At 35.9% G+C, this 20,580-nt stretch overlaps 1 protein-coding gene across 1 annotated transcript in view; it reads right to left on the bottom strand.

Annotated features, from left to right (window-relative positions):
• Positions 1-8,879, bottom strand: part of LOC118203814 (adipokinetic hormone/corazonin-related peptide receptor variant I-like) — a 28,159-nt gene extending 19,280 nt beyond the window's left edge. The window contains exon 1 of the mRNA XM_085809913.1: positions 8,334-8,879. Coding sequence (XP_085666039.1) covers positions 8,334-8,879 — 546 coding nt within the window. The remainder of the gene's footprint in view (positions 1-8,333) is intronic.
• Positions 8,880-20,580: the final 11,701 nt, after the last annotated feature.

Here is a 20,580-nt window from a genome sequence, read left to right as displayed (position 1 = left end):
GAGGGCTTCTACTGGTACATCGCCAACCAGGACTTGTATAATTGGCAGCTGTGAGTTTTTTACGATGACTGTATTTAGATGTCTATTTGAGGGTTTTTCTAAAACTTCCGGGGTCTGGACCCTCCCTTTCACAGGCCCCTCTAGTCGTTTAAAGCTTTCCTTTCAATCTGTGTCTTCTGGGTACGCGGATGCTTATTTTCAAATTTTCTTTTTGGGCCTTGACCTTCGAGTTTCGATGCGTTAGCTTGATAGTTCTTTCCCCCATATGAGCGATTTCCATTTCTGGTTTCCTCCTTCCTTCTGGTACTTTGAGAATATGTTTCCCCTCTCGCTCTTTCCGCTATTCTGCGATTTTGAAATTTCACCGCCAATTCGAAAAGTTCCTGCAATGTTCTTGGGTTTCTAATTTCAAAGTAGTCTTGGACAGCGGGTAACAATCTTGGTAATATTATTTCAATGATCTCCTCATCGGGTTTCTTGCCATACAGCATATCCGTTAGCTTGATTTTTCGTAAAATAAAGTCCGTCAATTCTGCTGTATCCCGTTGATAGAAACTATATAGTTCGGCTTCCAGCCGTGCGCGATCTTTCACTATGGGGAAGGCCTTTACTAACGATTTTTTGAAATTTTCAAATCTATACGTCGGGCTTCCAAATTCACCTAGAAGAAATTTGCCTATATTTTTCCACCATAGCGTGGCCTGTCCTCTTAGTGCTGATGTGGCGATGGCAACTTTTTGTCTTTCAGGCACAGGGTAGAGCTGAAAGTGGTTTTCTATACCTTCTAAAAATACCGCCACCGAATTTTTTCCGTCGAAATAGACGTTTGGCTTGATTGATGCTCTCAAAGTCTGGACCAGGTATCCAAATCCTTCTAACTGCGTTGTCATTTCTTGGTGTTGTCCAGCGGCTTCCATCCAATTTTCGGCCATTTCAGTTCGATAAGTGTTCGGGCGCCAATATAACGTTGCGCGCCTCTAACTAGCACGCAACCAAGAGGTGACTGTGAAAGCTTGTATAAACCACAAAGTCTTATAAAGGGTTTAAGTCCCTTTTTATTCTACGTACTAAATTACAATTGCGTCCTCTTGACGCTTACAAACTGTGCCAACTAGGCAGTCAAATAAAAATAAAAACCTAAAAAGAAAGTAAAGACAATATTGTTGCGTGCGTACGGATTCGTTACTAAATGAATGCACAAGTCCGATGAAAAATGAACAAAAATTTATTATTATCACAACAAAACTGCTTAAATTTTCTCAAATTATCACGCAGTATTACAATATCTCACAGTAGTTTTCTTTTAACTACTCAAATGTCCAATAGAACGTAATTCAAAACAGCTAAAGAACGCTAATCCGCGATTCGCTACAATCAACAACAGTAGTTTTTTAAACAACAACAAACTAAGCAACTACTACAAACTGAGATGTTTTCCTCCTTTTCTAAGATTTTAAAATCACGCGCTAGAATTTTCCAGTACTTTCTCGAAATCAAAAAGAGATATTTATTTATTTAATGCACGCGCTCTTGTATTTTCAATTTTCCGGCTTAGCTTTCTTTTAATATTCGTCACGCGCTGCACTGCGCGAGAAATAAAACCATTTAATTTATAATTGAACTAACATTTGCTTTTTAAATACCAAATTCGTAACAATATTCTAACTACGAGGCTCTCTAAAATAACTAACTCACCGCGTTTTACAAATACCGCAGCTAATTCAGCAGACTTGAAGCTCACTGGAACAATTGCAACTACTTCCCGCCAAGCACATAGGCCGCAACGCGGGGTCCTTCAATTCTCGATTTCTACCTCCGCGCTCGCTAAGTAAGAATAACTCTCTCACCGAACTAGTTTCCTTCTATTTAAATCATACTACTTCCGCTGATAATTTGAATGCTTGCGCGTTCTACTCAAATTTACATATTCTGGCATTGGCAGTTCCAGGGGAAAGTAAGGCTTGACAGGAAAGATAGTTTAAACTTAAAATAAATGTTAGTTAAAATAAATATAAACCCTACAACATAATTAAAACCAAACACAAATTACAATTCTCTGCTACTGCATGACTATATTTTACTTAAAAGGAGATGATGCAAATCAAAAGGTCTGGCGATAAAGCATTCAGATGAATTCTACACATAGAAACAATATATTTCAGTTTGCAATAAAGTATGATAAAATAATAGAGTGCTTTTCGTTAGAAACAGGTGCTTGCATAGAAATCTTTCTAATCGGCTCTTATAGACATTACGCATTTAAACGTCCATGGAAATTTCAAAAGCCAGTCATTTATTTTCTGGAAAGCTAACCTGGTGAGAATCATCTTAGTTCAAGTATTTACCGTGTAGAGATATTAGGTAATTTGTGGAAGCAGAAGAGATGAAAAATTAGAAACGCCTTCGCCGGGAATCGAACCACGGACCTCTGAAATACCAGCTCAGTATGCTGACCACTACACCACGAAGTCACGCTAGGAAGGCGGGAGAAATACCTTACATACTCCCCCTTTTAAAGGGCGACTGCGGTTTTTAGGGGACCCAATCGCCAAATCGGGCGGTGGAAAATTCTTGATTGCTTTTATTTTTGAATCTTGCGTTTCTATACCCTTTTGCGAAATTTTATAACCGAGATATTTAAGTTCTTTAGTTGCGAATTTGCATTTTGAGGCGTTAATTGTAAGACCGGCCTCTTTTAATAATTTAAAAACTTCTTCTAGATCTTTAATGTGTTGTTCCAACGTACTACTCGTTATATCATCTAGATAAATTAAAGTTGATTTTCCTAGGACAGGCTTTAGAACAATGTCCATAGCTCTCTGGAATGTTGATGGGGCCCCACACAACCCAAAAGGCATGCGTAAAAATGCATAAGTGCCCGATTTTGTTATAAACGCGGTTTTATGTACATCTTCGGGTCTCATAGCTATTTGATAGTAGCCAGACGTTAAGTCCAAAGTAGACATATATCTCGTCGATTTGATCTGTCTAATGATCTCGTCTATAACCGGCAAAGGGTAAACTGGAAATTTAGTTATGCTATTTAGTTTTCTATAATCGATAGCAAACCTCCAAGCCCTTTTATCCGAAGGAGGAAACTCGTTCTTTTTCCTACATAGTACGACTGGACTCGCGTATTCACTATTTATGGGCGTTATTATTTTATTCTTTAACATCTCCTGAATATGTTCTTCGATGATTACGTCTTTTTGTTTGTCATAGCGGTAAGGTTTAGTCCTACAAGGTTTTTCGGCATTTAATTGAATCTTTTGAGTCACGATCTGACAGTTTCCCGATTTTTCTGAAAACAAATGAGAAAAATTACTCACCACTTGCTGTATTGCTTTACTTTCCTGGTCATTCAAATGGCTAAGGTCCAATTCAGGTGTCTCCGCAGGTTCCACCACCCTCTGGTCCATCTCCAGCACCACGGAACTATCTTGAAAATTTAATTTGGCCCTCGCGGCCCTTAAAAAGTCCATACCTAAAATAAGAGAGTGTTGGAGGTGTTTCACCACAAAAATTAATACTTTGAGATTTTCCTCTTTTATCTGTAAGTTTAATGATACTTTCCCGATGCAGTGACATGTTTTTCCTTGCGCCGCTATAATTTCCGTATTTCTGGTTTTAAAGAGTCGTATCCTATAAAAATTCTTTTTGAAGAACTTTTCACTCATGAAATTTCCTTCTGCCCCTGTATCGATGAGGGCTTCTACTGGTACATCGCCAACCAGGACTTGTATAATTGGCAGCTGTGAGTTTTTTACGATGACTGTATTTAGATGTCTATTTGAGGGTTTTTCTAAAACTTCCGGGGTCTGGACCCTCCCTTTCACAGGCCCCTCTAGTCGTTTAAAGCTTTCCTTTCAATCTGTGTCTTCTGGGTACGCGGATGCTTATTTTCAAATTTTCTTTTTGGGCCTTGACCTTCGAGTTTCGATGCGTTAGCTTGATAGTTCTTTCCCCCATATGAGCGATTTCCATTTCTGGTTTCCTCCTTCCTTCTGGTACTTTGAGAATATGTTTCCCCTCTCGCTCTTTCCGCTATTCTGCGATTTTGAAATTTCACCGCCAATTCGAAAAGTTCCTGCAATGTTCTTGGGTTTCTAATTTCAAAGTAGTCTTGGACAGCGGGTAACAATCTTGGTAATATTATTTCAATGATCTCCTCATCGGGTTTCTTGCCATACAGCATATCCGTTAGCTTGATTTTTCGTAAAATAAAGTCCGTCAATTCTGCTGTATCCCGTTGATAGAAACTATATAGTTCGGCTTCCAGCCGTGCGCGATCTTTCACTATGGGGAAGGCCTTTACTAACGATTTTTTGAAATTTTCAAATCTATACGTCGGGCTTCCAAATTCACCTAGAAGAAATTTGCCTATATTTTTCCACCATAGCGTGGCCTGTCCTCTTAGTGCTGATGTGGCGATGGCAACTTTTTGTCTTTCAGGCACAGGGTAGAGCTGAAAGTGGTTTTCTATACCTTCTAAAAATACCGCCACCGAATTTTTTCCGTCGAAATAGACGTTTGGCTTGATTGATGCTCTCAAAGTCTGGACCAGGTATCCAAATCCTTCTAACTGCGTTGTCATTTCTTGGTGTTGTCCAGCGGCTTCCATCCAATTTTCGGCCATTTCAGTTCGATAAGTGTTCGGGCGCCAATATAACGTTGCGCGCCTCTAACTAGCACGCAACCAAGAGGTGACTGTGAAAGCTTGTATAAACCACAAAGTCTTATAAAGGGTTTAAGTCCCTTTTTATTCTACGTACTAAATTACAATTGCGTCCTCTTGACGCTTACAAACTGTGCCAACTAGGCAGTCAAATAAAAATAAAAACCTAAAAAGAAAGTAAAGACAATATTGTTGCGTGCGTACGGATTCGTTACTAAATGAATGCACAAGTCCGATGAAAAATGAACAAAAATTTATTATTATCACAACAAAACTGCTTAAATTTTCTCAAATTATCACGCAGTATTACAATATCTCACAGTAGTTTTCTTTTAACTACTCAAATGTCCAATAGAACGTAATTCAAAACAGCTAAAGAACGCTAATCCGCGATTCGCTACAATCAACAACAGTAGTTTTTTAAACAACAACAAACTAAGCAACTACTACAAACTGAGATGTTTTCCTCCTTTTCTAAGATTTTAAAATCACGCGCTAGAATTTTCCAGTACTTTCTCGAAATCAAAAAGAGATATTTATTTATTTAATGCACGCGCTCTTGTATTTTCAATTTTCCGGCTTAGCTTTCTTTTAATATTCGTCACGCGCTGCACTGCGCGAGAAATAAAACCATTTAATTTATAATTGAACTAACATTTGCTTTTTAAATACCAAATTCGTAACAATATTCTAACTACGAGGCTCTCTAAAATAACTAACTCACCGCGTTTTACAAATACCGCAGCTAATTCAGCAGACTTGAAGCTCACTGGAACAATTGCAACTACTTCCCGCCAAGCACATAGGCCGCAACGCGGGGTCCTTCAATTCTCGATTTCTACCTCCGCGCTCGCTAAGTAAGAATAACTCTCTCACCGAACTAGTTTCCTTCTATTTAAATCATACTACTTCCGCTGATAATTTGAATGCTTGCGCGTTCTACTCAAATTTACATATTCTGGCATTGGCAGTTCCAGGGGAAAGTAAGGCTTGACAGGAAAGATAGTTTAAACTTAAAATAAATGTTAGTTAAAATAAATATAAACCCTACAACATAATTAAAACCAAACACAAATTACAATTCTCTGCTACTGCATGACTATATTTTACTTAAAAGGAGATGATGCAAATCAAAAGGTCTGGCGATAAAGCATTCAGATGAATTCTACACATAGAAACAATATATTTCAGTTTGCAATAAAGTATGATAAAATAATAGAGTGCTTTTCGTTAGAAACAGGTGCTTGCATAGAAATCTTTCTAATCGGCTCTTATAGACATTACGCATTTAAACGTCCATGGAAATTTCAAAAGCCAGTCATTTATTTTCTGGAAAGCTAACCTGGTGAGAATCATCTTAGTTCAAGTATTTACCGTGTAGAGATATTAGGTAATTTGTGGAAGCAGAAGAGATGAAAAATTAGAAACGCCTTCGCCGGGAATCGAACCACGGACCTCTGAAATACCAGCTCAGTATGCTGACCACTACACCACGAAGTCACGCTAGGAAGGCGGGAGAAATACCTTACATACTCCCCCTTTTAAAGGGCGACTGCGGTTTTTAGGGGACCCAATCGCCAAATCCTGGGTGTGGAGAGTCATCATCCACAACCCTTTTAGTTCGGGTGCCACTGTAGAGACATTAGGTGTTTTCTGGAAGCAGAAGAGATGAAAAATTAGCAACGCCTTCGCCGAGAATCGAACTACGGACTTCTGAAATACCGGCTCAGTGGGCTAACCACCACACCACGAAGGCACGCTTGGAAGGCGGGAGAAATGCCTTACAACCGTTCCACTATTGCTTGGTTAAAGGAATTTCTAAAAAGGTAGCTTTAAACTAACAGAGTAAAATAAATGTTTTCCTAAAATTTCTATATTTTCTCAGTTTTCTTCGTAAGTAACTTGCAGCTTTCTTTAGAAAGTTCTTCTCGAAAGCTCCTTCCTGAAGCAGACAGTCGTAGAGAGCTATGCCGTAGTAAAGTACCAAATCTGGACTAAACTCTCATTAAATTAAGGGTGTAAATACTGAGCGCTAACTACCTTTCCTTATATAGGATAGTAATTGATATAGATAGTAATAAAATACGGGTGGAAAAAATTGAAATTTTCCTATCGCGTTACCCTTCTGAAATATGTCTTACACCTAGATTAGGATGATTTGGAAATGTTGCTAGTTTGAGGATGTTTTGTTCATTGTAGTCAAATGTACTGCCCTGATCTTTAGTAATTTTCGTAATTTGAAACAGATTTCGAAATCTTTAATTTTCTTCATTAATTTAATAATTAATAATTTAATTCTTAATCATTAATCATCTTACAGTCATAAAATAGTAATTGTTTTCGTTATTAAGCAGTACAACAGAGTTCATATGTTTTAAATTAAACTGTTTGCGTAACGAAAATCTTGAATTTAGAATTACAGTGAAAACTACATAAAACAACCCCTAACGGTTCCTATGAAATGGGTATCTGAAGAACGTGAACATTGATCATATTCAAAACTATTATTTAATTATACTGTCAATTAATGAAAGACCAGGGGTCTCAATTAATTATAATCTCAGTTATTAATATTATAATTCATTTTCTCCCTCCTTCCAGCATACTTTCGTGGTGTAACGGTAGCACACTCGGCGCGTATTCAAGAGGTCCAGGTTCGAGTCCCGGTGAAGGCATTGCTCATTTTTCATGTCCCATGCTTCAAAATAACTTTATGTTTCTACAATGCGACCCCGAACTAAAAAGTGGTGGATTATAATTCTTCACCATCAGGATTTGGTCATTGGGTGCCCTAATCCCAGTCGCCCTTTAAAAGGGAGAGTATATCAGATATTTTCTCTCTACTTCCAGAATGTTTTCTTGGTGTAACGGTAGCACACTCGGCACGTATTCGAGAGGTTTAGGTTCGAGTCCCGGCAAGAGTATTGCACATTTTCCCCATCTCCTGCTTAAAATAACTAATGACTCTGCAATTTCATTAATTATATCTTTCACTCTCACATAATGGCCATCACCAGATTTAATTAAATTTCCCCTGATATTTCAATTTCATTTTGGCTGCAGGGGTGATTGGAAAGCTTAATTAAAGTAATGCATGGCTTGAATTTTTTTTAGCTGCAATTCTGTTTTAAAATTACACCATTATCCTGAATTCATGACTGTAATATAATACTACTTTTTTGAAGATGTTTCCCGGTTAAGTTAAGCTTTTGCATGCAGTAGGCCCTCACATATATTAGCTCGATAAGATGAAAATGCTACAAGAAAAGTCATTAAAAGGCTAAACATGGAAACAAGTTGAAAGAAGATAAGTAATTAAGAGATTTAAATGCCCTTACTTAATTTAAAGCTAAGTTAAGTCAATAAAGAAATTAGAAAAAACTAGTAGTATATAGTCTTATTATAGTTTTTAAACATTAAGCTAACTATATTCCAGAAATGTATACTACGAGGGAAAAAACTGTCAGTTGGTGCGAATATTGTAATAGAAATTAGGCTCAGTAAACGTTAAAGCTTCATTTCTTATAGATTCTACGTTCAATAACTTATATTTTTTATGTTACAATCTAAATAATCATAATTATTTATGGAAACCGATATAGATATAATTTATATTTTGATAAAATACATGTCTACTAAAATTATTAATGAAATTTACCTGTGGAATGCTACATAGGATGCTGATAGACCAGGCAAGAATGAGCATGATCTTTCCTCGGCGCTGAGCATCATTAACCTTTAGAGGGTGAAGGATGGCAAAGTACCTGTCCAAACTGATGCAGACAAGAATCATCGACGACAGGTAAGGTCCAAAAGCTCGCATGTACAACATAATTTTGCAGAATACATTCCCAGCAAGCCACGCCACCGTAATCCTCCAAGCTATTTCAAGCGGGATCATGACAAAGGTTACGATCAAATCAGCAATGGCCAGATGCATGATCATCAGGTTTACACGAGACTTCCGATGCCTGTTTCGAATGAGAGTCACAAAAACGGGAAGATTACCGGCAGCTGCCAGTACAAACATGAGGCTGTATAGAACGACTTCTCTAATCGATTCTTCATTGAATGTTAAGTAATAAGGAAGGTCCGGGTATATACTGGAAATATTTAAGTTACTGTTGTTCGTAACATTCAAGATAAAAGTGTCAATTTCCGTATCAGGTTCACTTATCACTGAGGCTTTGATTGGTATATCCATCTCAAATAAAGTTTTGTGAAGAGAACAAAATTAGGAAAGAAATTATTTACATGGTCTTAATAACACCTTTTAGAGGTGGAGAAAACTGGAATGAGCTTTGTCTTTGCTCATAACAATGCTTATTTAAATATGCCAAAAATGTAATAAATTTTTTCTCGCCTGTATAAAATATTGTTCTAATAGCAATTAAAATTATTACAGTTTCTTTCTTCTATCATAATAATAGCTTTCAAGAGATGGCCGAAAGAAGAAACGCTATTTTCTCTATTTTTATTATGACACATTTTAGAAATGGATACATATCAGAAGAATATTTTTTGCTCGTTTATAGTAACATTATCTGGAAACAGACAAAATTATGACTTTTCCTCCGCTTATCAATTGAATATTTTTTTAAGTGGACAAAAGTAGGAAAATGAAATTTAATGAACATAGTCACAAATATATTTTCCCTTAATCATAATAATATACTTTAGAAATGAGCAGAGCCAGAAATACAGTTTCCCTTTTTTGCAATACATTTACGTTAAAGTTTTATTTGTTTTTTTCTGAATAATATGTGTAACATGTATATTCATATAAAGAATAAAACGCTAAAGCAGGTAATTTAGCATCACAGTCTTTTAGATTTAAGATCCGAAATTTGTATTATAAGCCAGCAAAAAATGAATTCGTAAATGCTAAAAACTTGCTCACTAATATGCTTTAACTATATGCAAATTAGAAAATACAGTTTTATAAATTTCCAGTTGCATTATTTTTTATTTTCATAAACTGCATTTATTGCATTTTGGCAAATTTATCTTTCCTTTCTTTTATTTTATAAACTACTAAATCCTTCATCAAAGATTAATTAAAAATGCTTCATCATTTGTAAGGACTCATTCGGCTTTATTTTTAAAGACCGAAATTTCAACTACAATTCATAATAATGCACTTGTTTAAAATGAATTTCAGAAAAAATAGCTTTAGATCATTAAACATATATTAAAGTTTACGAAGCTTTAAGTTATCGCAAAAATTTATCAAATAACATCTAAAATGTTTCAACAGCAATGCATAATAATTCTGTTATTTAAAAGAACTTAGAAGACAGTTTTAAGATAATAAAATTACTAGTATTAAATGCATAATTAACATTCAGAGTTATATCTACTATTGCTTACTTTCCGTTCTCAACGTTTGCAGAATTTTCTTTATAGTCTGCAATTTAATTTTTCTCAAATTCATATTTTTATCATTGAACAAAATACTCGTCAGGAATGGGTTATTATTGGTACAAAAGTATTTTTCAAACATATCAAGAATTAACTGAAATATTTTAAAAATTTCTAGCGAAAGATATGTATCGGTGTTTCTGAGAAGTTAAGCTTTTCCGACTTCATTCACTCACGTGTAAAACTGGTATAACATTTAAATTTCTTGAAACTGCGCAACACACTTATCCATCCAACATCCATCCGAAACTAAGGTTATCATTGATCTGAGACGATATCCATTCATTTGAGGTTTTAGTTTCGCAAACTATAGAGGGCGCTACATTTTCAAGTTACCAATGGTTTCTGTTTTGTTTTAATACTTGGGGAGGCGAAATTCTAAATTCTTTCTGAGATTCCAGGTTCTCTCTTTATTAGAATTCTCGTACGGTTTTACTGTATTTTCGTTCCAGGAAATTTCCTGGGAAAATTAAAATACTTTAAATATAATATTAATGTGAAATACAATAAATAATTCACGTGGAAGCAGAATGGATAAATTACAATAATTCGAGCAAAAATTAATTGAAACGTGATCTATTTTTAGAGTTTCTAAACCATTCCATTTAGTAATATTTTCTTCAAATATTCATGTTCTTAAAGCGTATTTAAAAATGCTATTTGATGAAAATTATTGTACTTTATTCGCTGTAGAATTAAAATGTGCACTAGTATTTATCGAGATGGTTGCATCATTTATATTTAATGATGAGGTTTATAAGGAATTAAAGATATCCATCCATATTGTCTTATGGATCAATGAATGGGCATATCAGTCCTCCATATCCTGAAGATAACGTGCTCGATAATAGGAAACGTCGTGATTTGCTTTTAGGAATTTCTTGTTCTGGTTTTGAATAGTTTATTGATGGTGCATAGTTTGACTCTCACTATGTCTGCAGATTTGTTTTATATATATTTCACTGAAATTCTGAAAATTTTGTGTACTACGATATTCCAAATTCATACCATATGCCACATATGCCTGATTTAGCATATTTGTTTAGAAGTATTTTCTCAAGAATTCTTAATAAAAGTGAAAAATGCATGAAATAAAGTTCCATTTAGTATTCCTTAGATAAAGAGATGTTGTTGTTTTCTTGTACATGAATTTCATGGAAGAATGGTTTCCAGAGCCTAAAGGAGGTTAGACTATTTCCACCCCAATGTTGAAGGAGAGCCCCGCGGGAATGCCCGATGGTCTCCCACCCCTCTCCCCTACGACCAATCCACACGAAAGGACTTTCGGCTCGCTATATATTTAGAGTGCCCCATGCCGCAAAGATACTATACATTTACAAACATCCATGCCTTCTCCGGGATTCGAACCCGGGTCCTTCGGTACCGCATTAGGCTCCCCTAACCACTATGCCGTCTGGATGACTAGCTAGAGAGATAATAATTTAATCTGATATTTTAAATTCGATGCAGTTTAGATACTGCGACTGCTTAATATATATATATAAAGCATTTATGTCACCCACCGTTAGCCTGGTTCAAACTATGAGTATTCAGTGGGTTTATCCACTCTGCCACTGGTCAGCAAATAAGTCTTTGGTGACAATTATTCCTTTACTTATTACTGAATATTAAAGATTGCTTTCGTAATTTGATTCTCATTTTAATAAATATGCTAATGAAGAAAATATGATTTAACATTTTATTATAATTTCTTTAAAAAAGTTTATTTAGTACCATTTATTATGATTTTGATCTTAATTTTAATTTCTTGTTTCCTTATTCCTCGCTAGAATGCAAATTAGCTGGCTGCTGTGTATTTAAGCTAAGGATTTTAGATATATACGTAGAGAGAGACAGTTCTTGGCATTTGCGCTGCGTGGTTAGATTGCTTCCAGCTCCAGATAAATGCAATTATCTCGTTTTCATATGCTCTAGAAGCCGATATTTTAAACTTACGCGTCATTAGAATATCTGAGCCAGCTTGTAGCTCATTATTTAACTTTGTAGTCTTAGACCACTCACTAACATATAAATTGATTTAAGCGTTGTGATTTAATTGCATTACCAGAAGCATTGGTTACCTGTAGCACGAGACGAGCCTTGTTTTTGTTAAAAGGCTATGAAAATCCTTTGTATGTTTTGACATGTTATTTTAGACATAGCGATAACTCATGACTTTCCTAGTAAGGTTATAGGACTAGACTTAAAGTTACAGGTTCACACCAAGTATAACTATGTAAATGGCTGCCGAATCATTTACGAACCAAATAATAGTTGGATTATTTTATAATAGAAAATTCTTCTAATTCCTTTCTAGCAATTAATCAAACCTGCTGTAACACCTCTACGCATATTAAAAGAAAGAGTCTGTCTGTGTGTCTTTCATTCGTGCTAATAGACCGAGGGCTACGAAATTCGGTATATAGGTGCATCTAGAGAAGAGCCAGTGCACCTCGAAGCGATTGTTTCAAAATTCGAATCATATTTTATGTTATCCTTTCGATTTTATCGCATCATTTTGAATAAATTCATTTTTTTAGAAATGTGGTTTTGGCAAGAGTTTTTCATTCAGTGCTTTGTATACTGGACTGCTGGCTGTTGAAAGTAGGAGATAAAATGCTGCTTTTTTTCTTTTGATTTTTGGACACGCAACACGAACATCGCAATCTTCTTATTCTGACGTGCAAGTGTGTCTCGCGAGGCACAACAGAAAGAATTTCCTTTTTTTTTCGCTCTCTCTCTCTTCTTTTTTCGCTCTCTCTTAGCTAATGGTAAAGAGGTTTGTATATTTTGAATTATGTTATCCACAAAGCACAATTTTGATTGGTTATTGCTTTCTGATGATAGTTTCATTCTTTTAGAAATGTGGTTTGGGCAACAGTTTTTGATTCATTGCTTTGGATACTGGACTGGAGTGTTATCTCTTGAAAATATGAGATTTACTGCTTATTTCATTGTAATTTTTTATATTATGTTTTAATTATATATAATTTCAGTTATATAAAATATTTTGTATGATTTGTTTTTAGGAAACAAAGTTTTTAACTTCCTTTTTACTAATTAAGACACAATAACACGCCGAATAAATACTAATTCAGAAGTCAAAGAACAAAAATCAGCGTTATATTTACAAAACTTTCACAGGACTAGTTTCGATGGTTTTTCCGAACCACCATCTTCAGCTGCAAAACCGCATATGGACTGCAAAACCGCATTTGCGGTTTTGCAGCTGAGGATGGTGGTTCGGGAAAACCATCGAAACTAGCCCTGTGAAAGTTTTGTAAATATAACGCTGTTTTTGTTGTTTGACTTCTGAATTAGTTCCTTTTTACTATTTGAATTCCGAAGATTTTGCAACGGGAAGTTGGTTAGTTTATTTATTAGAATAATTAATATTGTATTAAGGGATATTGCAGTTTGTTATACTTGTATGTAAATACATTTTTTAAATTAAAAAAAATTTTTTTGATAAAATTTTTCTTCAGAGAAAAATTCTGCTCAGTTTTTTTAATTTAACGTTTGATGTTGTCTTTAGGTATTTTTCCGACACATTTAAAAGCCAGACGAAGGCTGGTCGCGTAGCTGCTAGTATATATATAATCCTTCGATAAAAAATGTACTCTGGTATCCAAAATTTTAAGTAACAAATTCATTTTTCAACTTAAACTAAGAAATCGTTGAAAAGAGCTTTTTACGGCCAGTAAAATAAAAATCCAACTCAGATGATGCATATGCAAATATTGCAAATATTAGCAATATGATATCGAAGGGTACGTTAGGCAACGCAAAAACGCAAGGCGTCAGTGCTGGGCGAAACAGCTTAAAAAGAAGAAAGAAAGGCGCATTTTTAGGCATTCTTCTGGTAAGTGAGAGTGAGATTGTACGCGCAGTACGGCTGCAAGAAAAAATCAGGACGGCTTTACAGGTGTAGAATGATTGGCAAGCTTGAGGAGGGTTAAATTGGCGTCTGACGCCCGAGTGTTTGAAATTGATAAACGAACTTTGAAATACTTTCATACAACAGGTACAGCTGTAAAAAATGTTGATATTGGTCAGCCAAGGAAAGCAACGGTGACTGGTGATCGATATATCGCCCTGCAAGCGAAAAAGGATCGAAACCAGACAGCAAAGAACTCTGCTCAGCAGTCCCAGTTTATTGCAGCCAATTAACTTTATAAAGGTGTCCTATTCGCTCGTGTCCTGAACGCTACGTAATATAAACAGCAGTCCCCCATCGACTACACTGTTTCCAGTGGTGTAAAGAATACAAAGACTAGAAACCTCATCAATGGAATCACATCCTCTTTAAACGTGAGAGTCGTTTCGGTATGACAAACGATTCTCCAAGCCAGTTGACAGGCAAAGGGGTAGCGAGACGCTTTCATCCCACTAACATCAGGGAAAGAAACTGTTGAGGTGGTACTGGAGTACTTGTACGAGCAGGCATTATGATGAACGGTTGGATGGAGCTCTGTAGTTTCGACAGACGTTCACTTGCCGGAGAAAGTTACTGTGATGAAATTTTCCTCCACCACGTGCGTCTTTTGCAAGGTGCTATTGGTACCGACTTTGTTTTTATGGATGGCAATATACAACTTTACATGGTCTTGCTGTTAAGGAGCTGAAAAGTGAAGATATCAACAGAATGGCTTGGTAAGCGTGCTGTCGTGATTGAAAGCCCATTGAATATGTGAGATACTTTAGGAAGATGCCTGGCTTAGCGATCTTACCCTCCGTAGAACACTAGCCAACTGAAATAGATGTTCCTTGAAGAATGGGAACTCTTGCACCAAGAATTAGTAGATAACGTGGTGTTGAGTACCGACACACAACCGTTGCAGTTAGGAGAGGTCATACCCCTTACTAAGGATCTTTAATTTGTTTTTCTTCCTTTTGGCCATAAAATTTTTGTGCCAACGCCATTCTCTCAATAAAGACGTTTTTTATTCGTTCTGTACTTAATACTGTGACCTATTCATTTTTTGCTAATATACTTTCCTCATCCTTTAAGTACTACTTTCAGCCTCTGTAGTATGAATTTCATGTCTCTCAGTTGATTTTTGAAGAATTGTGGCCAAAATATGGTAAGTTGCTTACGTTTTGCACACTAGTGTATATTATAGACGCACGGTAATATATATATATATATATTATGCAAAACCTGCGTTAAAAATACACACACACACACACATATATCTATATAAATTACGTTTGTAGAGACATTAGGTATTTTTAGAAACAGGCAAGATGATAACTTAGCAACGCCCTCGCCGGGAATCGAACCGCGGACCTCTGGAATACGCGCCTAGCGTGCAGACCAACACACCACGAAGGCATGCGAAGAAGGCGGTAGAAATACCTTATAAGTTGCGGTAGGCAAGTTAATGATTTCATATTTATGAATGTTTTGAGGTTCATTTTGCTGTGTCAAAACATGCACTGAAAGTTGCCATTCTGGATGAACGATAGCGATGAAAAGGTAATTAATCAAAATAAGACATACGGCTACATAAAATGCAGGTATAACCTATAAAGATATAATGCTATACATCAGATTACCTGGACTCAAGCTCCTAAATCTGTCAAACTGATGAAAATTACAAATTATATACAGTTTGAAAATGTCAGTATATGTATATATATATATGTATATATGTATATATATACTTAAATTAATGGTTAACAAAACGCAAAAGAAAAGTGTAAAATTCATAAGTTAAAATCAAAAAATGCAAACACGATAATAAGTAATAATAAGTAACAAAACAAGTAAAACCGAACATAAACAAAATAAAATTAAATATTGGTATAAGTTTACAATAATAGCCCGCTGTGTTTCCTTTTTTAATTCAGAAATCGTATCACAGTTTTCTGCACTTAACTAATTATCTAGAAAAAATTTACGTTCATTAGTGCTATGGTTTCATTTCGACATCCAAAGTATTATTTTTAATCCCTCGGATTTGATGCAATAATTTCCTTTATTTTGTACCTTGTTATTAAAATATTGCTATGGCTTTTTTTTAATTTTAATAAACTCTTAGTTCCTGTTTCAATTTTTTTCTACTTTCTGTACACTGCAATCTAGTTTGCTTAGTATAAATGTGGTAAAAATACCAAATAAAAATAAATATTCATAAGTTCTCGCTTTTGTTTCAAATCAAGATTTTATCTTTTTCCCTTACTTTATCAGGTTCCGTGTTCCACCTTACTTGCTTGGGGAACATTCAAGAACCTGACTCGGAACAGGGAGCTTACTAAAGCTATGTTCAATAAATGTGGGAAGTAGACAAGATACACAGGAAGGGTATACGAAACCCTTTATTTTTCACTCTTTAAATGATTTCCGTACTTCGGAATACAGAGACCAACCACTTGTGGTCTGAACGTAAGAATATAAAAATATTAACTAAACTCTAAATTAACTTTGGAATAATAAAAAAGGGCCTACGTGGAAGATTGGCCGTATATTAACAGGAAGCCGTATGTAGTACAGAGAACTGTTAACACTACAATACGTTTAAAATTATCAAGAGGATTAAACCTCTGGCCTGGAAGGCAACCAGCAACCGAGTACAACTGCTAAGGCAAGCGGCCTGCTTCTACTAACTCCTTCCTCTCTCTCGCTTGGCAAAAAGCCACAACTTAAGTACTTGGCGTTCGCCAGACAAATTTACATAAATAAGTTAAAGCTTTTAATTCTGGCCGGAAGTAGAAAATAAGAAGTGATAGTAAAGATTTAAAATAAAATAAACTTAAGATCCTTACATACTTCCCGCCAGAGTTAATTAGTTTGAAACTGAGGTCTAAAACGACCTTGTTGAAAACTTTTTGCTCTAGAATCTAACGCGAGGCCAATCTTTTACAAACATTCCTCACTAGAAACTAGAAATTAAAAAAAAAAATATTTTTACATTATCAGCTCCATGGACAATTACTTTTCATCTGTACTGCATCTAAACAGGAGCTTTTAGTTGAAATCTGGTTCCTTCCAGAGATCTGGAAGGAAAACTAGTTTAATGAAATGTTACACAATTAAATGGCAAGTCACATGAATATTTATATTTCTCTTAACATTCTTATTTCATTCATGACTTTATTTTAATTATCTCTCCTCGTGCTCTCTGACATGTGTTGTAAAAGAAAACACCGAACACGAATGTGTTTATGTACCAGTGTTCAACACTGCCGCCTACAATCAAAACACTAACGTGTTAAAATTCAACATAACAAGACCTCGTAACACACCTTAACTTCATCTGTAAACCCTGAGGTACTATTCTGAAAGTGGCTAACTCTGAAGTGTAGCGTCAGAGAGCCTAACTACATTCATTCAACCTTTAACACATATTCACAATAATTTGGTCTTTTTTCAGTCACATGAATAAGTTTAAAATTTTTTGTATTACTTTCACTTTTACCATATCACAGTATTTCTTAACATTTAAAATAACAGTTCACATTGTATATAAGGACATATTAACATGCCGTTAATTTTATGCAATTTAAAACATACATTAGTAGTACATTGTTAACTTCTATTCTTTTCCAAGCAAGTGCCAATTCTTCTACATTGAAATACTACATTTCAAAAGTCTTTCAGACTAAAACTTCTTTCTTGCCAGAATCTTTTAAATAAAATTTTATACAATAACTTTTACAATATTCAAGTATTTACACATTCCTATTATACATCAACTTTAGTTTTACTCGTGAGTAATTAAAAAACATAATACCAAAATAGGTAATAACTCATTTCTCGCCTTTTTGGCGATAAAGGTGGACCTTACATGAAGTAAAACGTCTTGAAATCTGCCACTTGCAGTAAGAATGAAAGATTAACTTAAGTTTGCAAAGTAACATAAAGTTTTACTTATCTTTGTGATATTCGGACATTCTTTTCTCTGCCCAGTCCTGGAAGGTAGCAAAGATTCGTGTTTGATTTATCCTCCTTCTTGTGCGGGCTCGCCCTTCAATGCCTTCCTCTAGGAGCTTTCTTTTTCCTCCAGTTCGGTCTCCCTTGAGTACCTTCTTTTTCGCCTCTGCCTGTGGTCTTGGCCGTTTGATGGCCGCTGGTCTTGGCGGAACCGGGACACTTCTCTCTCGTTCCTGCTTGGATCTCGTTGCTGGCCGTTCACATTTTCCTTGTATCTTTTCCTCCGCCGCTGGTGGTCCTTCCGCAATTCGGCGACATTTGCTGCGTAGAGTCCTCTCCGATGAGTAGATCTTCCGTTTGGGAGCCGGGTTATAGTTGCCGTTATTTCTCCTGGCTCTCTTTGCATTCGTCGTACTTCTCCCTTCTTCATTCTGGGGGTGGTCGTGCGCTCTCTTTTGTGGTCGGTGGAACGGCTTCTTTTTCTTGTTATCTTCAATTTTCCAACGGGGAAACTTTCTTTTCAATTGCTCCTGCCTCCTAATGGCTTGTCCTTGTGCTTGTCGTTGTTCCACCTCTGGAGCTTGTGCCTGCAGTGCCTGCCGTGCCGGATCCTGCAAAAGATCTTTAAATATTTGCATTTTATTACGGTCATAGTATGGTTTTATTTGGTCAATGTTTGCGGAACATGTTTCACCATTCCTGGATTTTAACACCACTACAGCGTGAGTTATTTTTTCTATGACATATGGTCCTTCAAATCGTGGTAAAAATTCGCGGTTTTATCTTCTGGTGCTGAAGAAAGTGAATGCTTAATTTTTAATACTTCCTCTAGTACTTTATAAGTTACTCCCCGTCGTTTCATATCATAATAGAGCTTCTGTTTTCTTTGTGCTACTTCAGTGTTCTTTTTTGCTTCTTTAATTAATTTTTCTATATCACCCATTTTAAATTCTGGGGCCCTTTGTTGAACTTAAATAATTTATCTAACGGCGTTATAATCTTTCTGCCTAAAAATAACTCAGCAGGAGTTTTGCCCGTTATATCATGTTTTGCGGTCCTAAGGGCGAAAGCAAATTCATTGACATAGTTATCCCAGCTTTTATGAAATTTTTTAACATAACTACGGATAACTTTCACTATATTTCTATTGACCCGTTCCGCTATATTTGATTGCGGCCGATACGGAACCATTTTTAAATGACGTATGCCCAGTTTTTGGCACATGTCTTCAAATATATTACTTACAAATTGAGGACCATTACCCGATATAACTTTTAAGGGCGCCCCGTATTTTAAAATATATTTATTTAAAATAGAATCAGTAACTAATTTCGCGGAGGCTCGTTTTAAGGGAACAATTTCGGTCCACTTACTAAAATGATCAACCATAACAAGGAGATAGCGACATTTATTTAACTGACTTTTTGGGAAAGGGCCCAATAAATCGATGCCAATTATTTCATTTGGAAAATCGGATTTAATACTATTTAGAAACCCGGCCGGGTGGAAATTAATATAATTAACTGCTTGACATGTTGGGCAGAACTGGACATACGCCCTTGTTAACTTTTGCAGTTCAGGAAAATAGACTGCCTCGCGTACGCGTTGGATAGTTTTTCGAATACCAGCATGAGAAGCTAATGGGTTGTCGTGTAACTCCTGCAGGATATTTAATCTAAGACTAGCTGGGATAACAGGTCGAAATTCGTTGTTGGAATTTGTAGTTTTAGTATAAAATAATAGAACATCTATTAGTTCGTAATGGGCCGCCCTATTTCTTATCGCCACGATATCTTGGTGGCTAAAATTTTCAGGATCCTTTAAATACTCATAAATGTTCCTAAATTCAGGATCCTTACCCAGTTCGGTTATTACAGTTTCTCGGGAATTTATTGTACATGCTGTGAGCATTGCCACCTTTACAGTATTACCTTCTTCATCTATTTTTATTCTGGATAGGGCATCTGCTACGTATTTTCCTTTCCGGGGGTATGCTTGATTACCAGATTATATTCTTGTAGCTTGAGTGCCCATCTTATTAACCTTCGGGATAAGTTTTTCCCTGAGTACAATCTAGTTACTGCCGCATGATCAGAATACACTGTTATTGGCGCTCTTCCAAAATAGACTCGGAACTTTTGCACTGCTAACAGAACTGAAAGTGGCTCTCTCTCAGTCGAGGAATAATTTCTTTGTGTTTGATTTAAAGTTCGACTAAAAAATGCCACGGGCTGCTGATTTTGCGAATGTACCACTCCTACCGCATAATCCGAAGCATCCGCTGAAATTTCTAAATTCTCATCCTTTTCAGGAAATTTCAATACAGGGGCTTGCGTTAATGCTTGCTTTAATTTTTCGAAAGCACTATTGGCTTCGGCCGTCCACGAGAATCTTGCCTTTTTCCTTTTGAATTTTAACAATGGTTCAGCAATAGCTGCAAAATATTTTATAAAGGACCTATAATATGAACAAAGTCCTAGAAAAGAAGAGAGCTTCTTCGCCGTATTTGGCAGCGGATACTTTTGCACAGCGATTATTTTTGATTCGTCTGTCTCTATTCCTTTCTGAGGTATTTTGTAACCTAAGTATTTTAATTCAGGGGCTGCAA

The sequence above is a fragment of the Stegodyphus dumicola genome, chromosome 2, assembly GCF_044657685.1.
Source record: "Stegodyphus dumicola isolate Sdum_Otavi_A_Nest chromosome 2, ASM4465768v1".
NCBI lineage: Eukaryota > Metazoa > Arthropoda > Arachnida > Araneae > Eresidae > Stegodyphus > Stegodyphus dumicola.
The sequence above is the reverse complement of the archived record's forward strand: the minus strand, read 5'-3'. Positions and strand labels throughout refer to the sequence as shown.